We start from the raw sequence: 25,218 nt of genomic DNA on the forward strand, positions 1-25,218 counted from the left end.
CTGTTCCGTATTGCAATTTCAGGATTAAACTTAAATTTAAATATGAAAACAACCACTGCCCAATTTCCTATTTGCGTTTTTATGCGCGAGCCTACACCCTTTTCCTTTGCATGCAGAATCAAAATTATTTGTTGCTTATTGGAATAAGTGATACCAGAATAAATGGATTATCATAACTTTTTCTAATCTTTAAGCTTGATGTGGCCCTCAAGACAATAAAACATTCTTTGACTTCAATATTTTTAGGATTTTAAAAACTTTTATTTTTTTTATTATCAAGACGTATTTTTGTTGCTGCAGTTAATGCTAGGCTCACGCCAGTGTTTGGAACTCATGCCAGGGACTGATCTGAAAACATAGTGTGGCATGGTGCACTGTTTGTTCTGGCAAAATGACAGATGTGACTCTAGCGCTAATGTGCCCAATCAGCACAGAATCTCACACACCTGGCACGTGAAGAAGTAGACGTTCCTGTTTCAGACACATCACACAAGTAAAATAGTTTATTTGATTAGCAATGAGTTGTTCCTTAGAGAACATACCAATTTTTCACTGTCTACTAGTTCAATCACCTCCTGTCTTTCATAATCAGGTCCTACAAACAATAAAAGGCTGTTTTAATGCAGCAATTATAGTTAAAGGGAACTTTTCTAACAGTCATGAAACCAATTACAGCTCTGCATAGAGTAGTAATAAACTAGCTCATACATACCTTTCCTGGCCACAAATAGATTTTGCATCACTGAGAAAAATAACTTTAAAAACTTTATGCAAATTAGGTCACTAGAGCTCCTAGGACAATCCTATTCTGGCAAATGCACCATTTCTCTGCATGGTTTCCCACATAGACAAACTCACATGAGCCTGATTGAGATCTGTTAAGCACTGCTATATCACTGTCAGTAGCAATGAACAGATCAGTCAAGACCACGGGCTGTGGCTAGGAGAGGAATGAGGCTGCGGTCAGATGGAAATACTAAAACTCTGGCCAATCACATCTGTAAAATGCAGATGTGTTTGGCTCCGTATGCGTGTCCCCATTGCGAACGAGTGGAGGAGATTCAGGCTGTTTACATTCACTTTTCTGGTCCGTAAATCAGATCAGAATAGTCTATGCCTCGATTTTTATTTTTGCTTTATTTTCTTTTTCCCACTAGGACCAATGGTCAGTGTGGAAAATCATGTTCACTGGCTATAATAAGTCCCAATGTGTTCTGTGGCACACATGCAGTAGCATGACTAGAGTCGATTGGCCCTGGTGCAAAATTTGGACTTGAGCTTTTACGTATGTGTGTGTCAGATGTATGGGACTTTGTAGTGTTCTAGAACCTATAAAGACATACATGTCCTTCTTCCTTCTTGTAATAATCTCCCCCATCCTGGACCCCTTCCTGTAATAATGCCCCCCATAATGGGCCCTATGCTATAACATTTTCCCCCATCTTGGGTCCCTTCCTGATTATGTCCCCATTTTGGTGTAAGGTCATATAATGTCATCCATATTCGAATAATGTCCCCCATCTTGGTACAATGTCCCCCATCATGGGCCAATCCATTCTTCTCCAACATATTTTAAAAATAAATAAACTGTTCTACTCCTCTTCTTATGCCTCACAGTATCCTCTTCTGCAGCAGGTTCCAGAGCCAGCAGCTGACTTCGTTGTGCACCACGGGCACCGCATGATGTCACTGGCAAGCTGACATCAGCTGCCGGCCTCTGATTGGCTGACAGTCTGATTTGCAGTCAGGGAGCCGGTGGGTCTCTGCACAGCAATACATTTCATCTAAAAGAGTGTCCAAGGATGCACATTCACGTAAAACTTTACGTCGGTGAGCCCCCCACCAGTATGGGCCAGGTCACAGTCGTAGACTTGGCCATGCATATATGTATCAAAATGCTCCAGTCTGAACCAGCCCTAATGCCTAATATTATATATTCTATCCCTGCATGTTATTTAAAAACTAGATGGTGGCCCGATTCTAACGCATCAGGTATTCTAGAATATGTATGTAGTTTCTTTATGAAGATTTAATAATGCAATATGCACCCCCCAATCCTGATATGCATGGTCCCCTCACCCCCCTTTCCTGGTATGCATGGTCCCCCTCACCTCCCTTTCGTGGTATGCATGGTCCCCTCACCCCCCTTTCCTGTATGCATGGTCCCCTCACCCCCCTTTCCTGGTATGCATGGTCCCATCACCCCCCTTTCCTGGTATGTATGATCCTCCTCATCCCTAGGAAACTGCACACATACTACAAAAAAAAAACTTTTATACTCACCCATCTTTCCTGTGGTCCAGCGCTGTCCCGTTCTGATGGAGGCAGGGGGAGGAGTGTGGCACTGGCGCCAGAGTACGCGCTTGCCCATACCGGGCTGTCCGGTGCCATTTTCCTGAAGACACACAGCAAATGTGTCTTCAGGAAAATGGCGCTGGATAGCGCTATGAGCATGCGCGCACTCTGGCGCCAGTGCCACACTCCTCCCCCAGCCTTCTGCCACAGTCACCATGAGAAGAGAAGCGCCGCGGCAATGCTCCTCCCGGTGAGGTAAGTATGTAAGTATAGCGCCGGAGATCGCGATCTCCGGCGCCATACCCATTATCATACAGTACCTGTCTGTCTGTTTGTCAAGGAAATGCTGCGACGCTGATTGGTCGCGGCCGGCCGGGCTCGACCAATCAGCGACGCGGGATTTCCTTTACTGACAGACAGAATTAGACGATTATATATATAGATGTATACAGTATTTTAAAAAGGTTTTTTTCATTTTAATATATCAATGAACCTCTTTTATTTATTTTCTCTTGCCTTTCTTTAACAGAAACTTATCAGCAGATTATTGTTTTCGTTAAAAGGATTGTGAAGTAGTTCCTTGATGGCCTATCCTTAGGACTGGTCATCAATAACAGATCGGTGGAGATGACACTCTTATCATTGCTGATCAGCTGTTCTATGTATTGGCCATGTGTGCTCAGTTGTGGAGCAGAACTACACAGCTCCGTGAACTATATAGTGGCTACAGTAGTATATTGCAGATCCACTTCTATTCAAATTCTTTGAATGATATTACCAGTCTGAGATACAGTATGTAGATCAGGAGAGCAGCCTGTCAGTCATTACATGTCTCACACTGGTAATGCCCCCTTTCATTTAAAGTGAGCTCTGGAGGCAGATTCTCTGGGAGATCTATGTTCCACCCATAGATCTAGAAGTTAGTTAATTTACATATTTAAAAAACCATGGATTTCTCAGGTATAAGACATTGGATTGCCGATATAAAGGTATACTTTTATTCAAATTTCTATGAACTGCATGTCTATATAACAGTTTAGCAGGATTGATCCCACTAACAGATTCGCTTTAAGATGTCAAAAAGTTCCTTTTAGTACAAAGAACTATGTTTTATTCTTCTACTCTTTTAATGAGTGAGGAAGCTGCTAGCAATTCAGCTGAAATGCCAGTTCTCCCTGTGCCCTTTTCCATCAAATATGTTTTATTTGCAATGCTGCAGCAGATTATCCCCTTCACTCCAAAGCCTGCTTTCACCTTCCTGACCAGGACAAATTTTACAATTCTGACCAGTGTCACTTTATAGAATCATAGAATCATAGAATCGTAGAGTTGGAAGGGACCTCCTGGGCCATCTGGTCCAACCCCCTGCTCAAAGCAGGATTCGCTAAATCATCCCTGTCAGATGTCTGTCCAGCCTCTGTTTGAAGACTTCCATTGAAGGAGAACTCACCACTTCTCGTGGCAGCCTGTTCCACTCATTGATCACTCTAACTGTCAAAAAGTTTTTTCTAATATCTAATCTGTGTCTCCTCCCATTCAGTTTCATCCCATTGCTTCTAGTCTTTCCTTGTGCAAATGAGAATAAAGTTGAGCCTTCTACAATGTGACAGCCCTTTAGATATTTGTAGACAGCAATTAAGTCTCCTCTCAGTCTTCTCTTTTGCAAACTAAACATTCCCAAATCCTGCAACCTTTCCTCATAAGACAGGGTTTGCAGACCGGTCACCATTCTGGTCGCTCTTTTCTGAACTTGCTCCAGTTTGTTGATGTCTTTTTTAAAATGTGGTGCCCAAAACTGGACACAATATTCCAGATGAGGTCTGACCAAAGAGGAGTAGAGGGAAATAATGACTTCACGTGATCTAGACTGTATGCTTCTGTTAATACATCCTAGAACTGCATTTGCCTTTTTTGCTGCTGCATCACACTGTTGATTATGTGGTTATAATTTTGGAACACTTCAAATCCCACTGATTCTGAGATTGTGTTTTTGCGACATATTCTAATTCATGATAGTGGTAAAATTTGTTCGATATGACTTACATTTATTTGTGAAAATATCGGAAATTTGGCAAAAATTTGGAAAATTTAGCAATTTTCAAACTTTTAATTTTTATTCCATTAAATCAGAAAGTTACAGTATGTCAAACAAAATAGTTAAAAAGATTTCCCAGATGTCTACTTTACATTACCACAATTTTTGAAACATAATTTTAAGGGTAAAACGTTAAACAGCGATTTTTTTTTTTTATTTTTTCCAGCAAAATTTTTTTTTAGGGATCACAGCACATTTGAAGTGACTTTCTGGGGCCTATATGACAGAAAATACTCAAAAGTGACACCATTCTAAAAACTGCAACCCTCAAGGTGTTCAAAACCACATTCAAGAAGTTTATTAACCCTTCAGGTGCTTCTCAGGAATTAATGTAACCTGGAAGGAAAAAATGAACTTTACTTTTTTCACAAAAATGTTACTTTAGACCCAAATTTTTTTATTTTAGCAAGGAAGCAGGATAAAATTGACCACAACATTTGTTTGAAATTTTTGTGTGCAATTTCTCCTGAGTACGCTGATACCACTGTTTAGGCACATTGCAGAGCTTGGAAGGGAAGGAACACCATATGACTTTTTGAGTTTAAAATTTGCTGGAATAATTACAGGATGTCATGTCATGTTTGGAGAGCCCCTGATGTGCCCAAGCAGTGGAAACCCCAACTAGTGACCCCATTTTCGAAACAAGATCCCTCAAGGAATTTAACTAGATGTGAGGTGAGTACTTTGAACCCCCAGGTGCTTCATAGAAGTTTATAACGTTGAGCGGTGAAAATAAAAAAAATCATATTCCCCACAAAAATGTTTTTTTTTAGCCCCAAATTTTTAACTTTCAAAAGGATAACAGGAAAAAATGGACCACAAAATTAGTTGTGCAATTTCTCCTGTTATGAAGATGCCCCATATTTGGTGGGGAAACCACTGTTTGGGCTCACACCAGGGCTCGGAAAAGATGAAGTGATGTTTTGGAACGCAGATTTTGATGGACTGTTCTGAAGGTGTCATGTCGCGTTTGGAGAGCTCCTGATGTGCCTAAACAGTGGAAATCCCCCACAAGTGACCCCACTTTGGAAACTAGAACCCTCAAAAATGTATCTAGATGTATGGTGAGCACTTTGAACCCTCAGGTGATTCACAGAAATTCATAACGTTAAGCCATGAAAATAAAAAAAATCACATTTTTTTCCACAAAGATGTTGTATTAGCCCCAATTTTTTGATTTCCACAAGGTTAACAGGGGAAAATTGACCCCAACATTTTTGGACATTTTACCTGAGTACACCAATACCTTATATGTGTCCGAAAACTACTTTTAAGGCTCTATGAAAAGCTCAGAATGGAAGAAATGCAATATTGGAGTTCAGATTTTGCTGGACGGGTTTGAGATTGCCATGTCACATTGGAAAAGCCACTGAGGTGCCAGAATATCAGAACCGCCCATAAGTGACCCCATTTTACAAACAACACCTCTCAATGAATTCATCTACGGGTGCAGTAATCATATTGACACCTCAAGTGTGTCACAGAATTTTATACCATTGGACAATGAAGAAAAATAATTACATTTTTAGCACCAAAATTTTGTTTTAGTCCCAGATTTTACACTTTCACACTGAAAAATGGGTAAAAATGGCACCAAAATTTGTCCCAGAATTTCTTCTGAATGTGTAAATACCCAATATGTGGCTGTACATATTGCTTAGCCATATGACGAGACTCAGGAGGGACAGAGCCCTATTTTCCTCCTGGAGCGCAGATTTTACTAAAATAGTTTCCAGACTCTATACTCAGAGTCTCCAAGTGCAAGATAAGCAGAATCCCTTCTCAAGTGACCCCATTTTGGAAATTATACCTCTTTTGGGAAATCATCCACAGGTATAGTGACGATTTTGACTCCATGGGTGTTTTCCATAAACAAGTAGCAGTGGATGTTGCTGACTGAAAATTCCAGACTGCAATTGCAGTGCCCATACATTGTAGTCCATAGTACGTTGTAGTCACCAATACCTGGTAGTGCCCAGCTCATGTTTCTGGAGACATGCACTTGTAAATTAGGCTGACTGTCATTGCCAAACATGTGGACGCTAAATGTGGTTTAGGCACACTGCGGTGCTCAGAAGGGATTTGAGAGTGCATAATTTGCTGAATTTCTTTTGGGGGAGGAGGAGCTATATCGCTTTTCCAGAGCCTTTGTAGTACCAGTAACATGGCAACCCCCTATATTTCCGGTAACAAATTACAGAGCTGAGCGGGGACTTGCATTTTTTGTGGATTGATTGAAGCTTTTATTGGAAGCATTTTACACAACATTTGGAATCACATTTATCCGGCACTCTACGCAGAGCACTTACATTGGGATTTACTGTACATCTAAATGTCTGAGTGACGTGATTCGTGATTCAGATGAGACCCCCAAGGGATCCATTCACTATAATGTTGCAGCAGAAGTTACTCTGGATTCCTTCTCGCCTCTGTTTAGCAATATCCTTCTTTTCAGAAGTGCACAAAACTGTAGTTGACCGCGCTTTTATGCACGCCTAAAAACATTCTAAATATGTAGGCTACCAATCAACCTAAATTGTAGAATACGCAAGGTAGAGGTATTGCATAAAATGTAACTTTTAATTTAAATATTAAAATGTATGGAGCCCTCAAATCTAATGAGACAAACAAAAAAGCACAAAAAAAACACAAGAAAAACAAACACAAATAACATGTAAGGTCACATAGAGACCATCACTAAGAAATAGTGATAGATAAATGGATAGAAGTTTTTACACAGAGGTAATGGTATAATGACACAAAATATCAGACCATATAAAAGTTAGTGTTTAACCCAATATACCTTTGTAAAAACAAAGAAAAAGTTTTTCTACACACTGTTTGCTATCTGGACCACAAGTGCTAGAGCAGGTGGACCTATGTCCTGTAAAATATAAAGAAAAGTTTATCAACTCACCCTTGAATTGTCCACAGCAGGTGCAGTTATCCACAAAAGTGCAGGGAATGGCGTTCAAGCCCACATGCAAAATGAATCCATAATTATCCAGCACATCTTCTTGATTTTAAAAAACTTTTTGTTTATTCAATTCCTCTCAAAAACATTCTTAGAGATCAAGACCGAAAGGGATACCTAGTCCCATATGATCATAAAACTTTTTCGTGTTTCGACCCCTTACTGTCTTGATCTCTAAGAATGTTTTTAAGAGGAATTGAATAAAGAAAAAGTTTTTTAAATATCAAGAGGAATGTCATGAGTCTTGTTTGGCTGGTCATCCAGGGATTGCTGAAACTAGAAAGTCGATCGGTCGGAGCTTCTGGTGGCCGGGGTAGCAAAGAGAAATCGTCAAGTGGGTGCGTCAGTGTACCGTGTGCGCTAGGTCTAAGGCTTCTCATGGTCCAGCGGCAGGGTTACTGTGCCTGTTAGAGGTTCCTAGTTCCCCGTGGACGCATCTTGCAAAGGATTATATCACCGACCTGCCGGTCTCTGAGGGTTTTTCTGTCATCTGGGTTATGGTGGACCGGTTTAGTAAGATGTGTCATCTGGTCCCGTTCAATAAATTACCCTGCGTTAAGACACTTGCCAGGGCATTTGTGAAATAGATTGTCAGACTCCATGGTGTCCCCAAGGACATTGTCTCCGATAGGGGACCACAGTTTGTGGCTCGATTTTGGCATGCCTTTTGTGACAGACATAAGGTTCATTTGTCATTTTCGTCGGGTTATCATCCGGAGTCTAATGGACAGACCAAGAGGAAGAACCAGGACGTTGAGCAGTTTTTGAGATGTTTTGTAGCAGACAATCAGGAGATGTGGTCGGAATATCTATCATTAGCGGAGTTTGCTCTCAATAATCATACATCTTCTTCGGCTGGGTGTTCTCCTTTTTTTGTTGTACTGGGTTGCATCCATCTTTTGGTCCTTTTTCTAGGATTGGGGCAGCGGTGCCTGAGGAGGAGAGTTTTTCTGGAAATTTGGAACGGGTTTGGACCAGTGTGCGCCATAATCTGAATCAGACTAATAGGAGGTCTAAGAAATATTTTCACAAGAGAAGAAGGGAGGCGAGGTTTGTTGTTGGGGACATGGTTTGGTTGTCCTCTAGGAATCTGCGATTAAAGATCCCTTCTAAAAAGTTGGGACATAAGTTTGTAGGACCCTTCAAAGTGGTTTAGATTGTCAACTCGGTCTTTTTCCTCTGGTGCTGTGTTTGTCTTGGGTCAGGTGATTGTATCACCCTTTATTAACCTGCACTTGTCTCCCATTCCTTGCTGGACAACAGTGTTAATTCGCTTGAGTTTTGGCTTGGAGCTTTGCTTTGCCTTCTGTGTGATTAATTAGTGCATTGCTGGGACCTCTTGTTCTGCTAGTCTTAGTTTCTGTTTTCAGTTTGTTTCTGCAGCCTTCACTTTGTTTTCTTCTAGGAGGTGACCCCTTTTTGCACCCAGCCCTTACATCTTTCAAGGGACCCCCTTCCCTCTATCTATAGGTCTTCGCTTGAGATTAACCTAGGATCATCGGTGGGTCTATTCGCAGAAATGGGTCGCCCACTCCATCGTAGGGTATCAGCCTAGTCGTAGTGCAGGGTCAGTTTTCCCCCTCCTACTCTATTCCTGTGCTGCAGAACCATAACACCATGGCCCTGGATGTCCAATAAAAGGGGATATTTACAGGAGAAAAATAAAGTGTTTGAAAAGTGTTCGTGATGCCAGCTGTGGTTTCTGGTCAGAGGCAACCAGCGCTGCAGTTCAGGTCCTCTGGGACTGATGGTGTGATGCAGCAGAGTTGAAATTGCTCTCCGCTTTGTCCCAGGGCAGCTGTGGTAGTGAAGATGATATGTTTGAGGATGATAGAGGTAGCAGTTCTGAGTGAGTGTTGAACAAAGAATCCAGAAGACACAGCTGGGTGCAGTTCCAAAGCTTTACTAACAGTTCTGGTGTGCATAGATGTCCGCTTGGTGCTACGTCCTTCAGGTGAGGGGCTCAGTCAACTCCCAGGCAGGTGGAGAACACCTTTCCAGCACTCCCATCAGTGTATGCCTTTCCTGGCCATCTCACTGTGTTGCTTTCTCGCCTCTTTCTGCACAACACCTCACAGTCCGTGTCCCAGGCCAGCAGCCGCGGACCTTGTCGGATAACGTACTCTCTACATTTCCTTGCTCTCTTTTGGCTGCCTTTCTGGCGAAGATAACTGTTGTTTCTGGCTGAGGTACCTAAAGTGCCTCAACTGTTGGCTTGCTAGCTGAGTTCGTTGTCCAGTCCACTAGGCTAGGGGCCGATTACCTTCGGTGACCTGATCCCTCCACCTGACGTCCGTCGGCGTGGAACGAGCCCCACGGGCAGTGTGGTCACTGCCCTGTGCCTATAGGACCCTTTCCCACTACAGGGAGCTTCCTTCAATCTCTGTCCCTTCCAGCAGCTCCTCCAGACTAGGAGCTACTTCACACATGTCCTTCACCCTTTTCCCCTATGGGAAGACTGACTTAACTTCCCTTCTATTTCCCTGCTCTATCCCTCAAGCTCCACCCACCTCCCAACACCCTTTATGACCCAAGCAGGGGTTATCCAGGGTGCCCTGCTACTCTAGGGTGTGTGTTGCGTGCAGGTGTAAGAGTACTGTCAGGTGCCCCCACCTTACCTGGGAAGTGGGATATCACACCTCTGGGTGAGGTGCAGTACCTCTCTGGCGACTGAATCCTCAGGGGCGCCACATAGTTAATAATAGATTATATTAGATATGGTATAGAGTATCTACACCTGCCATTAAAACTAGCATATTATGGGGACATGTGCTGTCCGAATAGAAATCGGAGAGTAAGCTGACCAATGTTATTCAATATGGCTGATGAAATGACAGTTTTTCACACTACCAAGTGTCCGTGTGAAGAACATCACTATTTCCTTCCATATTTTTGATGGGAATCCATATTCAAGATTATGAGTGCGCAAAAAAATTGAATCACATATGGATCATTCATAGTTAATCTGATTTTTTTCAGATACATTGCCATTACTACCCTAGCAAACTGTATTTAACCATGTACATATTAAGATGTTGATGTGTAAATATGGCTGTCACTCGGATGTCACACACACAGATGTAAAAACGGGCATCCGTGTGGCACACGGGTGTCACACAAGACAATACAAATGGAAGTAGTCCAAGTTCTCTGGATGAAAATCGAATGATTTTATATACGCCTGTCTGACCATAGCCTCATAGATAGGGGCCACCATATTATTGTTAATTTGTTCACTACTTGAGGATCCAGATACCCTTCACCACTCAGTTTTTTACAGCATTTTTCCTAAACACTCACAGCCATGGCAAAACATGCAAATTTTGTTATTGTTCATTTGGTTCATAAATATAAAATTAAGCTACAATCTAAACAGTGCACAAAACAAACTAATATTTCCTTATCATTTTGTTGCTGTATAGTCTGTGCAACTTTTGTACATAGATGGGACAGCACTTGGCTCTTTAGCTCTTGACTATGGGAACTCTCTGCACTCTCTCTTCCTTCTCCCACAGTAGCCCAGTGTCACAAATGCCAGCAAGGAGGTGAAGGAGGCTATATATAGGAGATCACTGTTCGTAGGGTCTAAGATATCCAAGCTTTCAGTGAGCGCACATAACTCAGTCTGTACTGTACCAAACAGTAACGAGGAAGGAGATCATATAGTGTAGTCCGCTGTAGGTAAGCGATGAAGACCATAGAGAAGTGTTCCCCAACTCCGTTCCTCAAGAGCCACCAACAGGTCATGTTTTCAGGATTTCCTCAGTATTGCACAGGTGTTTGGATTTTTACCTGTCCAGGTGATGCAATCAGGGGTGGATTAAGGGTAGTCAGGGCCCCGGGCTGTTCAGACTCTGTGGGCCCCCGGTCATGTGACGGAGTCAGGAAGTCACTAGTTTTCATGACGCATACGGTGCGTCAAGGGGCAGGAAGGGGTTAAATACAAAGGTAAAAAAAACTCTGCAAATACGCAACGTATGCACGAGGCCTCACAAATACTGAGGTAAAAAACACCAAATGCTCAGCGTGTCCTTGAGGCCTTACAAATACTGAGTGAAAAACTCACCAAATGCTCAGCGTGTCCTTGAGGCCTTACAAATACTGAGTGAAAAACTCACCAAATACTCAGCGTGTGCACGAGGCCTTATAAATACTGAGGTAAAAACTGACCAAATACTCAGCGTGTGCACGATGCCTTACAAATACTGGAAGGCTTCCACCCAACATCTAGTCCTGACTCACCTGTACCTAACATCGAAACCAGCTAATAGTCTGCAATCACCTGCTGACCTGGACCCATGACCTCTCAGATAAGTTACTTCACATGAGTCACACAGAGGCTTCTGCTTCATGAACTTCCCCAGATAGAAGAAGCAGCCTCCGATGTGCAGCCTGTGGCCAGATACACAGGAAGAGATGCTCCTCATCACAGGCTGTGCCCAACATGTCAGCAGAGGGGTTAACGCCGCAGACAAGTTACCGTCTCCTCACACACTGGACACGACTCTGCATCTGGCGACGAACAAGCGCACATTGTGCAATGTTAGTCATGTCCCAGATGTTCAGCATGTGGAGGACCATGGGGGGACCAAAAAGGACCCCAGGAATGGAACAGGAGCATGGGAAAGTGGACAGCGGTTGGAGGGGCAGGGTTTATATAGGGGTCAGAGTAAGTAAATATATATATATGTGGGTAGCGCACACATGCACAATCTTCAGGTTGTATAACTTTCAACTGGTCAAAACATTTCTCTTAGTAGGCCAAGAAAGAAATGTGGCAGGAATAAAGTACACCTCATAGTAACTTATGTGTGAGGCAGAGGTGACAAGACCCGCCATCTTGTGCCCACCTTACTAGAGGTGCCCACTGCCCACATATAACAAAGTTGATGGAAACAGATGACTTCCACTATGATGATTGGTTACCGGCCGCCCGACCACATCCAGTTCACAACTAGTCACACCCATGTCCATGCCGCAACCACACCCATTTAGCACTGCTGATCACACTGACTGGTACTGAGGGCACAGTGGCTGGTATTGTGGGCACACTGACTGGTACTGAGGAAATCAAAGAAAGAACAAAGAGAGAGAGAAAAAAAGAAAAAAGAGAAAGAAAGAAAGAAAGAAAGGAGAGAGAAAGAAAGAACAGAGAGAGAAAGAAAGAAAGAAGAAACAGAGAAACAGAGAGAAAGAAAGAGGGGACAGAAAAGAAGAAAAGAGAGAGAAAAAAGAAAGAGGGGAAAGAAAGAACAGAGAGGGAGAGATAAAGAAAGAACAGAGAAAGAAAGTAAGAAAGAAAGAAATAGAAAGAAAGAGGGGGAAAGAAAGAACAGAGAGAGAAAAAAAAAGCAAGAAAGAAAGAAAGGGGAAAGAAAACTGGGAGAAAGAAAGAGGGGAAAGAAGAAACAGAGAGAAAGAAAGAGGTGAAAGAAAGAAGAAAGAAAGGGGAAAGAAAGAACAGAGAGGGAGAAAGAAAGAACAGACAGTGAAAGAAAGAAAGAAAGAACAGAGAGAGAAAGAAAGAAAGACAAGGAAAGAGGGGAAAGAAAGATTCTATAAAGATACTATACCAGCCCGGCTCACATTGTAGTGCCCACCTAAGCTTCCTGGTGCAGGACATATCATGATCCACTCACATGGCCGACATCCCGAGTCCAAGGCGATCCCGCTGTCCACGCTGTCGGAGGAGGACATAGGACATGGTGTTGATCTGAAGCATTCCCTGAAGTTCCTCCATGGTTCCGTCACAATCTCCTCCGGTCAGCTTCCAGCACGTCACTTCTGATAGAATGTCACGTGTGAGTTTTCAAGTGCTCCTCTGGGCTCTGCCGTATACTCCTGTGTCTGCGGGAAAAGTAAGCTCCTGGTCGGGGCAGTGGGGCAGACTCTCAAAATTTGCGACGGTTGGGAGGTATGAATGCTCCAGATCATACACCTTGTACACGCATGGCTCCGCACACCTCATACACACACGGTTCTGCTTTGTATGCCTCGTTCACATGGCTTGGCTCTGTACACCTCGCACACACACGGCTCCACTCAGTACACACATGGCTCCACTCCGTAAACCTCGTACACATGCGGCTCTGCTCCGTACACCTTATACACACGCGGCCACACTCTGTACACCTTGAACACACATGGCTCTGCTCCGTAAACCTTGTACACATGCGGCTTTGCTCCATACACCTTGTACACATGCGGCTCCACTCCGTAAATGCACGACTCAGCTCTGTACACTTTGTACACACAGGGCTCCATTCTGTACACCTCGTACACACGTGGGGCTTCGCTCCGTACACACACGCGGCTTCGCTCCGTACACCTCATACACACATGCGGCTTCGTTCCGTACACCTCGTACACATGCGCAGCTTCCCTCTATACACCTCATACACACACGTATCTCCGCTCCGTACAGGCGTGGCTCCGCTCCGTACACCTGCAAGCGCACGGCTCTGCTCCGTACACCTCTTACACACAGGGCTCCATTCCGTACACCTCGTACACACACGCAGCTCCGCTCCGTACACCTCGCACGCGCACGGCTCCGCTCGGTACACCTCGCGCACACGCAGCTCCGCTCCATACACCTCGCGCACGCGCGGCTCAGCTCCGTAAACACACGGCTCAGCTCTGTACACAGAGGGCTCCGTTACGTACACACGCGTCTCTGCTCCGTACAACTCGCACACCCACGCGGCTTCGCTCTGTACACTCACGCGGCTTCGCTCCATATACACAAGCGGCTTCGTTCCGTACACACATGCGGCTTTGCTCCGTACATCTCATACACACACGCAGCTTCGCTCCGTACACCTCGTACACACGTGGCTCCGCTCCGTACACCTCGCACGCGCATGGCTCCGCTCCGTACACCTCGCACATTCGCGGCTCTGCTCCGTACACCTTGCACACACGCAGCTCCACTCCGTACACCTCGCACATTTGCGGCTCTGCTCCGTACACCTCACACACGCGCGGCTCTGCTCTGTACACCTCGCGCACAAACATGCAGCTACATCCACCCTGTAAACTTCTCCTGACCCCACACATAATGCCCTCATCCAGCACCATGACAACGAGCACAGCAGAGTCCTGCAGCCACTGAAGCCCCTGATCATCATGTGACCCCTGACTCCGCCCCTCCCGAATACAATACATTGCAGAGTCCCGCATACAATACATTGAGGGCTGTGTGCACAGGACCTGTGATGAGGTCACAGGAGGGGAGGAGTCATGTGTCACATGATCAGGGGCCTCCAACTGAAGCCCGTGATCATGTAACCCCTGACTCCTCCCCTCCTGTGACCTCCTCACAGGTCCTGTGTGCACAGAGCACAGATTTATCAGTGAGTGGCTGGTGCTGCGGTGGCCGGTGGGTCTGGGAGGGGGAGGAAGGGGTCGGTACATGGAGGGGGCGTGGCGCTATGGTGGCAGATTATAATGGGGCAATTTTCCTTGGGCTGGTGGGCCCCCCACACCACTGGGCCCTGGGCTACCGCCCAGATTGACCTCATTATAATCTGCCACTGGATGCAATTATCACCTGTGCAATCATAAGGAAATCCTGAAAACAAGACCTGTTGATGGCTCTTGAGGACCGGAGCTGGGGAACACTGCCATAGAGGATAGCACTCACAATAGACTCTTGAGTTGGTTGGGGTACTCAAAATCAGTGTCTTCACCAGTGTATTAAAAGAAGAAAGCAGTCTAGGCCTGAAAATCTAGCACTTAAAATTTGGGGAAAACAAAAGCATCCTTTACCTAAAGACAACCTGTAACTCAATTCATGCTGCCCAAACCACCGGCAGCATGAATCGGAGCCTGGCTCTGCTCAAGTTGATTGACAGGTTTCTCCAATGTGTGTATATAGAGAGAGATCAGTCAATTAAATAGAGTGGTGTGGGGAGAAGCAGCAGATTAGACAGATCTCTCTCTATAGTCCCTGTCCAGCTTTTCAAAAAATGAATTCTCTGAGAATTTCAGAGAAAAACATAACTGGCTGTAATAGTTCAGCCAAGCTCTGCCTATAGATTGGACAGCATGAATTACATGACAGATTCCTATTAAAGAGGACATGTCAACAGGTGAAAAGTTGACAGTTTATGCTCTTATTTTATTCTTGCTGCTTCCAAGTATTCTGTTTATTGTTTGTTAGCTGATTTTTTTTAATTCTCCATACTGTGCCAAAGATATGGCTATTTCTATTTGGTACTAATTTCTATGCTCTTTTACAAGCAGGCTTTGTGCAAAGGATTAACAATGCAGAGCAGCCTACATTAATACTCCCATAGAATCCTGTGAGCAACACCCCCTTTTAAAATTCATAAACTAGAAGAAAATAAAAAGAAATGGAACCATACGGCACATTTTTAAAAAAAATTCCCAGTGGGGTAGTGAGAATATGTAAGAGCAAAAACTGCCCACGTTTCACCTGGTGATAGGTCTTCTTTAAGTGCAGCTTATCGAGAGAGTGGTGTTGTGAGTTCATTTTCTGGTCTACCAGTCAGGCTCCCTCTGGTGGTAACAGGAGGTAGTGAGGCTGATTTAATCAGTAGAGATCTGCCACCTGATAATGAGGATGACGATTGGACCTCAGGAATCTCAGATTGGATTTAAGACAGCCGACGCCCTACTCTGGTGCTGGTGATTACTTCTGCTTGTCAGGTCTTGGTTCTCAGCTCTGTTCCAGTCAGCTCAAGCTAAGTTTCTCTGCTAATGTTCACACTTGATTTTGTTGTTCTATTCAGTTTTTTGTGTTGTCAGCCAGCCCCGGCTGGGACTGCGCTGAATTTCCACTCTTATTTATCTGTATTTGCCAATTTGCTTTTTGTCCCTTATTAGATTGTCCTCTTTTTGCTCTGTCTCAGAATATTTCAGAGTGCTGATAAAGTGGGAGAAGTCTAGTGACTTCAGAGTTAATTTTGTTATCAGAAGTGTTGGACATTATTTTGTAGGGTTTTGGGCAGATTGCAGACAGTGTCTTTCCTTTCCTCTCCTTTCTAGTTAGTTTGGGCCCCATCGTATGCTCAGCCTATTTTCCTACCTGTGTTTGTGCTTTCTTCTCATTTCACCGTCAATACATGTGTGGGGGCTGTCTATTCCTTTGGGGTCTGCTCTGGGGCAGTTAGTTTTCCCTTTTCTTGCTTTAGGTTTATTTAGTCCTCCGGCTGTGACGAGGCATCTAGGTTCATCGAAGGCACGCTCCACGGCTGCTGCTAGTTGTGTGGGGATCAGGGATCTGCAATCTGCATAGTTACCAACCTCTCTGGTTTTTCTGGGCTTAGCATGTTTAGGTTTTTTCCTCCTCGGTGACCCATTCATAACAGAGTGGTTAATATAAGTATGTAAGAATACATAAATTTATAAAGTTTCTGGGAGCTCTCTGAACAGAAACTGTATATGGTGAAGTAGTGGCCATTGTGGGATGGAGTGTTAAGAGCTTTTTCGAAACAATCATACTCTACGGGCTCCCTTTGATAACATAGAACGACAGCACAGCAATATACAAGATCTTTTTTTTAATGTCTTTTCAATAACCTGTGTCCCTTTTTGTTACTTCTAGATCACTTGTCTCATCTTTTAGTGGTAAATATGGCAAGGTACGGTATGAGCTTAATGCGGTTCTAGAAAGATCACTACTACCTATCTACAGTGTCCACAGAGAGCTGCGCCTCACCAGCCGTATTGATGTCAACGCTCCACCACTGCTCGTAAGAAGTTTGCTTTTTTTTGAAACTTACTTCTCTCAGTGATTCCGGTTAAATTGTGTTTACCTTCCAATACTGAGTACCTTTCTCTGTCTGCATTTGGTATCTGCACTGGTAGTGTATGCAGGTGTGCCAATTTGTTTTATTAGCTCGACATCACGCAGTCCCATTTACCACAGCGCCTGCATTTGTAAGGCTCGCTGTCCAATATGTGAATAATGACAGCTGCAGAAGACATAATTATGGCAGACTTATTATTAATCATTGCAGGTCTGCTATCTAACGCAGACTATTATATGTCACATATCCATCCATTTTTCATGCCATTTTCTACCACTAAGTAAGTGTATGCAGCTGCTGCCGGAATCCTTTCAGCTATCATGCCCTAATGGCAAATTGGATCACATTAAAGCATTGAACTCCATAATGACTGCAAATACATAGTATGGCAGGGAGGATCAGAGCATGAGTAACAACACACTGGCGAGATGTGGACCTAATGAGCTTTATTCTTTTATCTGCACCCATTTTATCAAAATAATATACAATTATACCTTGCACTTTCATGACAGCTATACAGGAGCCTAATGGTTCAGTATTTAAATATGAATGATATCATCACAGAAAAATACTCTGACAGTTGAAGCCGATTTCAAACAACACCAATTTGACATAAAATATCATAATTTTTTTTTTGGAAAGTTAAAATATAAAAGAGATTTTTAGAACTTTACAAACTCCAGGACATTCAGATTCACCCAAGTTATGGCGCCAATAAAAGTATTCACACACCTGATAGTTCCCCCCCCCATAATTTATTTAACATTATGGAAATTAATAATGCTTTGGTTTTTACTCTTAAAGCTATAATAAGAAAATATCTTGTACAAATCAGGTTTCTGTTAGCGTATTTTTTATTTTTTATAAATTATTTGGCAATATTTAGTTTTGTTTCAGATCACAATCTTTATTTAAAAAAAAAACAAACAAAAACTAGTAATCTTGCAATTTTTATCCTGGCCACTGGCTTAGACTTTTACTTCCTGTAATTTCAGGAAGAGTTTTCAGCAGGCTCCATATCATCAGAGGCAGGATTACAATGACTGGTTACATCTCTATACACATCTGATAACACAAAATCCACTAGTCACAATAAGATGTCATATGCTCCCACTTCTTTCACAATGACCTTTACACATGCTGATTAGATGTTTCAATGCAAAAAGCAGGGTTAGTGTCTGCTCATCTTGGCCAATGTACATGTGTTGTTTCTCAAAACAGAAAGTCATAGCCTAAAAAAGAATCCAAGGTCAGTGTAAAAATTGAAAAATTATGATTTTTACTTTTTTAAAACGTTTTGTGATGTGGGGAAAAAAAAATTGTCAAAAGTGAATAAAAAAACATTTAACTCAAATACCTGGTTTAACCCCTTTAAAGCAGGGATGTCAAATTTAAACATTTGGACAAAGTCACAGACCAGCCATTGATATTTATTAAAAAAGTCTATATTTTTTCTATGTTTTTCTTTATCAATTATAATGATAAACCTTTTCATATGAAGACAAAGTAAAAGTGGTTGTCCTATGAACAAAGTATGTTTTAATTAATAGATCTTAGAATAAAATAAAACACAATCACAAATGGGGCATACTGAAATAATATAACATATTATGTAAAAGGATAAAAAGCATGTGGCCTAATTTAAATATATAATAACAATGGATAAAAAACTAAAATTAATAAATAATTCAGATAATAAAGTATGATGCCAACAAAAGTGCCCACCAAACACAGTGTGATATTTCCACAGTGAATTACTCCACAGTACCCCACCAGCAAAGTGTGGTGACCCCAACACAGTATGATGCCCCAACTGTGATTCCTACAAAGCCTTTCACACATTATAATAGGCCTCACAAAGTACTCTATATGGAATAATGCCCCCATATAGTCCTCTATACAGTATAATGGCCCCACATAGTCTTCCATACAGTATAATGGCCAACACATACTCCTTCATACAGTATAATGGCCCCCACATAGTGCTCCATACAGTATAATGGCCCCATATAGTCTTCCATACAGTATAATGGCCCCCACATAGTGCTCTATACAGTATAATGGCCCCACATAATCCTCCATACAATATAATGGCCCCACATAATGCTCCATATGGTATAATGGCCCCACATAGTCTTCCATACAGTGTCATGGGCCCCACATAGTCCTCCACACAGTATAATGGGACCCACATGGTCCTCAATACACTATAATGGGCTCCACATTAAAAAAATTAATTATTCACCTATCCTTGTTCACATGCTTCTCTGTCTTGATAGTGAGCACTCTGCAGGTCTTGATGCGAAATAGGGATGTCATCATGCCCACTATGCTGAGTCATCAGACACAGATGGAGGATGATGGCTTTCAAGTTTATCAGCATCCAGGATTCTGATACAGATGGAGCTGTGATGCCGTGTGGGGGGCAGGTGCCAGCACTGCAGGCCAAATTTAATCACACTGTGGGCCAGAGTATGACAAGTGTGCCTTAAAGGGAATCTGTTGACAGGTTTTTTCTATGTAATCTGACAGTAGCATGATGTAGGAGCTAAGACCCGCATTCCAATGATATACTGTATCATTTTAGTTTACTGAATGCAGCAGTTGTGATAGAATCCCAGTTTTTCATTTTTTTCTGATTCATTTCTAGCAGAGCAGTTGTTGAGCCTTGTATGATCCCACCAACACCACAGATTACTATGTACAATGTATATTGACCAAAAGCTGCTAATCAGTGATAGTGGCATTGTTGGACCAGAAGGCTTGAGGGCAGCTAGTTCTTTTGTGATAATTTCCTGCTGATAAAACACTAATTGAAATGAAACAAAAAACACAGGCCAGTAAGTGACACATCAGTGGAATCAGAGTGTCTAATCCTACAACATGGTGCTCTCAGTATACGTACATTATGGTGCTATCAGTTAATGTAGCAAAAAACAGGTGACAGATTCCCTTTAAGGATCTGGCAATTTGATGTTTTTGCACTTGTTTTTATCCTCCCCTAATTCTCAAACTCAGAACTTTTTTAATTCTCTGTCAACATAACCATAATAGCGCTATAGGCTATAAAGTGAGCATAAATAGGTGGAGGTGCCTTAAATAATAAGTGTCTCCCCACAATTGGCTGGGGACACTTTAGGATGGCATGCACTGTCTCTTTAAGAGACAGGGAGTGTGTGCACCCTAAGTACAGTGCCAGGGGATCTGCCAGGCATGCGCAGACCCTGGGAGGCAGGAGCAGGTAGAGGAAGTGGTGAGTTAGTCTGCATCCGAGCCGGGAGAGAGGAGTTTGGGAAGCATGCAGGGATGCTGATGCTACAGGTTCATTCTGTATGTCATTTTGATCACTTTATATTTGTATTTTTTCTGTCACCCATTACAGCACCAATGAGAGAGGGGATCTGCCCTTCAAGAACAGGAAACCTTCAAGATAAAAAGGGTGGCTCCTCTCTCCGCATCAGTGGTTTCCTGTCTTTGACCAGGTAACCTTCACCTGCACGGTGGCGGGCAGTGTTGTAGAAGAAAAGACAAGTTCCCAGACCAGGGCCAGTCGGTTGCGGCAGGGCACTGTCTCTGCTTCGGCCAGTGCCATAGATACTGGAAGCGCCACGGGGGGCCCTATGGGGTCTCGGCCATCAGTCGTGTGGGAGTCTGCAGCGCCATCACCACATGGTTAGCCGGCAGCCCTGGGTCCCGGCGCGGTCACAAAGCATGGCTGGAAACCAGAAGTCACGCTCTGCTGATGCGACAGGGACCTTTCGTCCGAGAGCATTTTCGGTGGCGGGTACAGGAAGCTGCAGGAGATGCCAGCCGGCAGATCCCCTACAGGCATAGTACTTAAGTGTGGATCGCCAGCCAGGCAGGGGCATCAATGCAGCAATGGAGGCACAGCAGTCCTATCCACAGCAGCAGCAACAGCAGCAGCAGAGTCTGCAGCGTCAGCAGTAGCATTGGAAGCCAGAGCTGACAAGGAGACCCCAATGCCAAACTCTCTGGGCTGGAAGTTCCGGATGCTCTAGTGGGGCACCAAGGTCCAAATATTCCAGGACAAGTCGGCACAGCTCTACCAGGATGGAAGATTCCGCGGTCCCTAAAGGAGACCTTTCAGATGATATCCTGCCTCCTGTTCCGGTACCCTTCAATTTCCTCTGAGTGGTGAGTGAGCTACGAGAATGCCATTTTAATAATGCAAATCTCTCCCTCTCTCCTTCTCTGTCTGGCTTTCTGGTAGGAGCCCCCTAGAAAATGTACAGGGAAATCGAAGCATCCTGTGCAGGCAGGATCTGGCTAGCACATGGCCCAAAAAATTATGCCTGGTGTGTACAATGACACGGTGGACAATGAGACCCCTGACTTCTCTTCCACCTTAAGAACTCTCATCGGAGCTGAGGTGGAGAACTCGTTAAAGTCCCTGTCCTTCTCAGGGTAAACACCAAAAAGGGATAGAACCGAAGGGTCTCCCTCATCGTCGATGGCATCTGCAAGATACTTTGGAATCCTCCTTGTTAGAAAGCAACTCGGGCTCAGGTTATTGCTTCCCTCTGGAAGAGGTGGACAATTTAGTTAAGACAGTAAGGTCCACAAATAGGACTGGTCAACCAGAAGCCCAAAAAGTCTATCCAAGATGTCATGTTTGGCACCTTAGACAAGAAGAAGCAGAGTTTTTCCTATGAACGGAAAATTGCTGACTCTCATCATTAAAGAGTGGCAGAAGCTGGATATGAAAGGCCCCCTGCCATCCTCCTTCAAAAGAAAGTACCCCTTTGAGGATGAGGCCACCTCATCCTGGAGTAAGGCTCCCAAATCCAAGGCCTCAAAAAGTTCATCCCTCCCCTTTGCGGACTCAGGATTATTGAAAGACCCTCTTGATAGAAAGGTTGACTCCTTTCTTAAAGCAACATGGGAATCATCGGCAGGGGCACTGAGACCAGCCACTGCAGCAACTTGCACAGCGAGGTCCCTCATGGTCTGGCTGAGCACATTGGAAGACCAGCTGGCCAACAATTCGTCCAGTGACGCCATTAGGACCACGCTTCCAGTAATCAGAGGGGCGGTGGCTTTTTTGGCAGATGCATCGGCAGACTCAGCCAGACTGGCCGCAAGGTCTGCCGCAAGGTCTGCCGCATTATCTAATGCAGGCCGGAGAGCAGTCTGGTTAAAGAGTTTCCCAGGGAATGTTCAGGCAAAGGGGAAACTATGTTCTATCCCCTGTGAAGGTCAATATTTATTTGCCTCGGCTTTGGATGACATCTTAGAAAAAGCAGCCGATAAGAAGAAAGGTTCCCGAAACCTCCCCTCTCATCCTTCAGGCACTCCTTTTGGGGGAAATTATACAACTGAAGGAGAACATCCACATAACATAGGAGGTGGGAGGATAGACCAAAAAAGACCAAGGGGTTCCTGTTTGGTACTTCTTCCCAAAGTGGTCAAAAGCCCTCCAAATGACTCTCCATCCCAGGTGGGAGGAAGGCCCTCCCTTTTCCTTCCAGCCTGGGAGAAAATATCATTTAGTCCTTGAATTCTCAACCTGGTGGGGGCAGGTTTGAAACTGGAGTTCGGGAGACATCCCCCAAACAGGTTCGTCATGACGGTCCCACGAGCATCTGATTCGGAGCAAATAGCACTAGAGGCGTAGGTACTGAGCCTCTTAAAGAAAAATGTTCTGCAGGATATACCAGCAGGAGAAAAAGGGGAAGGCATCTATTCTCCCCTATTTCCAATAAAGAAGAAGGATGGTTAGTACAGAACGATTTTCAACTTGAAGGGTCTGAACAAGTTCTTGAAGATTATGAAATTCAAGATGGAATCAATAAGATCAGCAATTCAACTGCTCTTTCTGGGTTGCTATATGGCAGTCCTAGACGTCAAGAACACGTATTACCACATGCCAATACACATAGCGCTCTGGAAATATCTCAGCGTGACGGTACCAGTAGGGGGCACCACAGGGCACCTCCAGTAAAAGGCCCTTCCCTTCGGCTTGGCAGTGGCCCCTCGTGTATTCACGAAGTTAATAGCGGAGGTATACGCCCACCTCAGAGAAACAAACAGACTGGTCATCCCATACCTGGATGACTTCCTAATAGTAGGCCGTTCTTCTCATTGCCACAGTCAAGTGAGAGACATAGTCACCATCTTAGAAAGCTTAGGGTGGTGTTTGAACCTAGAAAAATCAAGGTTGAACCCACAAAGGACACAAACCTTTCTAGGACTCTTACTTGACTCTTGCCAGCAAGAGTGTCTCCTACCAGAGCAAAAGAAGGAAAAGTTGCTCAGTCTCCTCTCCAGATCAATACAAGATCCAGTAATGTCCCTCAGATGTGCTATTTCCCTCCTGGGCTCCCTGACCTCATATATCCCAGCAGTGAAGTGGGCCCTGATCCACTCAAGAGAGTAGCAGGGTTCGTCTTGGAAAGTCAATGTTCATTGCAACGGTATCAGGAGGGTACGCTGACTCTGCCTCGGGAGGTTATACATTCACTCCGCTGGTGGTTGGAGATAAAGTCCCTTCAGGATGGGGTTCCGTGTTTTCCTCACATCACCAGAGTAGTTACCACAGATGCCAGTGCCAGGGTATGGGGAGCACATCTGGACGACCATCTTTTTCAAGGAACATGGTCAGTAGTAGAAAAGAAAGTCTCCTCAAATATGTTGTAGCTCCTGACAGCAGAGAATGCATTGCAGAGTCTCCTTCCTTTCCTGCGAGGCAATCATGTGAACATATTGTCAAAAAACCAGTTGAATGTGGCATACCTAAATCATCAGGGGTATACGGTCCCATTCCCTAATGTATGTTAACCCCTTAACCCCCAAGGGTGGTTTGCACGTTCATGACCGGGCCAGTTTTTACAATTCTGGCCACTGTCTCTTTATGAGGTAATAACTCTGAAATGCTTCCATGGATCCCGGTGATTCTGACAAGGTTTTCTCATGGCATATCGTACTTCATGGTAGTGATAAAATTTCATTCATATAACTTGCGTTTATTTGTGAAAAAATGGAAATTTGGCAAAAATGTTGAAAATTTCGCAATTTTCCAACTTTGAATTTTTATGCCCTTAAATCACAGAGATACGACACACAAAAAACCTAATAAGTAACATTTCCCACATGTTTACTTTACATCAGCACAATTTTGGAACCAAAATTTTTTTTGTTAGGAAGTTATAAGGGTTAAAAGTTGACCAGCGATTTCTCATTTTTGCAACACCATTTTATTTTTACGGACCACATCACATTTGAAGCCACTTTGAGGGGTCTATATGATAGAAAATACCCAAAAGTGACACCATTCTAAAAACTGCACCCCTTAAGGTGCTCAAAACCACATTCAAGAAGTTTATTAACCCTTCAGGTGCTTCACAGGAATTTTTTGAATATTTCAGAAAAATGAACATTTAACTTTTTTTCACAAAAAGGTTCAATTTTTTTTATTTTACCAAGTGTAAAAGGAGAAATGGGACTGGAAAAGTTATTGTGCAATTTGTCCTGAGTACGCTGATACCTGGTATGTGGGGGGGGAAGTACTGTTTCGGCACATGACAGAGCGCAGAAGGGAAGGAGTGCCTAAAATCCAGGATCTTTATGATAAGAGTATTCGATCCCACGCATTGAAAATTTCATCCGATCCCTCTCACCCGGGACACTCCTCATTCCAACTACTCCCTTCAGGACGTCACTTCAGAGTCCCCAAATGCAGTACCAACCGCCATATGAACAGCTTCTATCCACTCTCTGTTCAACAATTAAATCGTCATGTGTAGACTATATACTGTATCTGTCTTGTTAGATGTTACTTGTTGTATCTGTTGTTATATATTATGTTGCCTCTTTGCCACAAAGAATTCCTTGTATATATGTAATATGTACTTGGCGATAATAAATTTGATTGATTGATTGATTGGTTTGACTTTTTCAATGCAAAATTGGCTGGAATTCAGATCAGATGCCATGTCACGTTTGGAGAGGCCCTGATGTACCTAAACAGTGGAAACCCCCCACAAGTGACCCCATTTTGGAAACTAGACCCCCCAAGGAACTTATCTAGATATGTGGTGAGGACTTTGACCCCACAAGGG

General features: G+C 43.7%; 1 protein-coding gene across 1 annotated transcript in view; it reads left to right on the top strand.

Annotated features, from left to right (window-relative positions):
* Positions 1-25,218, top strand: part of ARRDC4 (arrestin domain containing 4) — a 174,479-nt gene that overhangs the window by 97,628 nt on the left and 51,633 nt on the right. The window contains exon 3 of the mRNA XM_073568770.1: positions 16,936-17,083. Coding sequence (XP_073424871.1) covers positions 16,936-17,083 — 148 coding nt within the window. The remainder of the gene's footprint in view (positions 1-16,935; positions 17,084-25,218) is intronic.

Source organism: Dendrobates tinctorius, unplaced genomic scaffold (genome assembly GCF_039654945.1).
Source record: "Dendrobates tinctorius isolate UK_male_01 unplaced genomic scaffold, ASM3965494v1 ptg000022l, whole genome shotgun sequence".
NCBI lineage: Eukaryota > Metazoa > Chordata > Amphibia > Anura > Dendrobatidae > Dendrobates > Dendrobates tinctorius.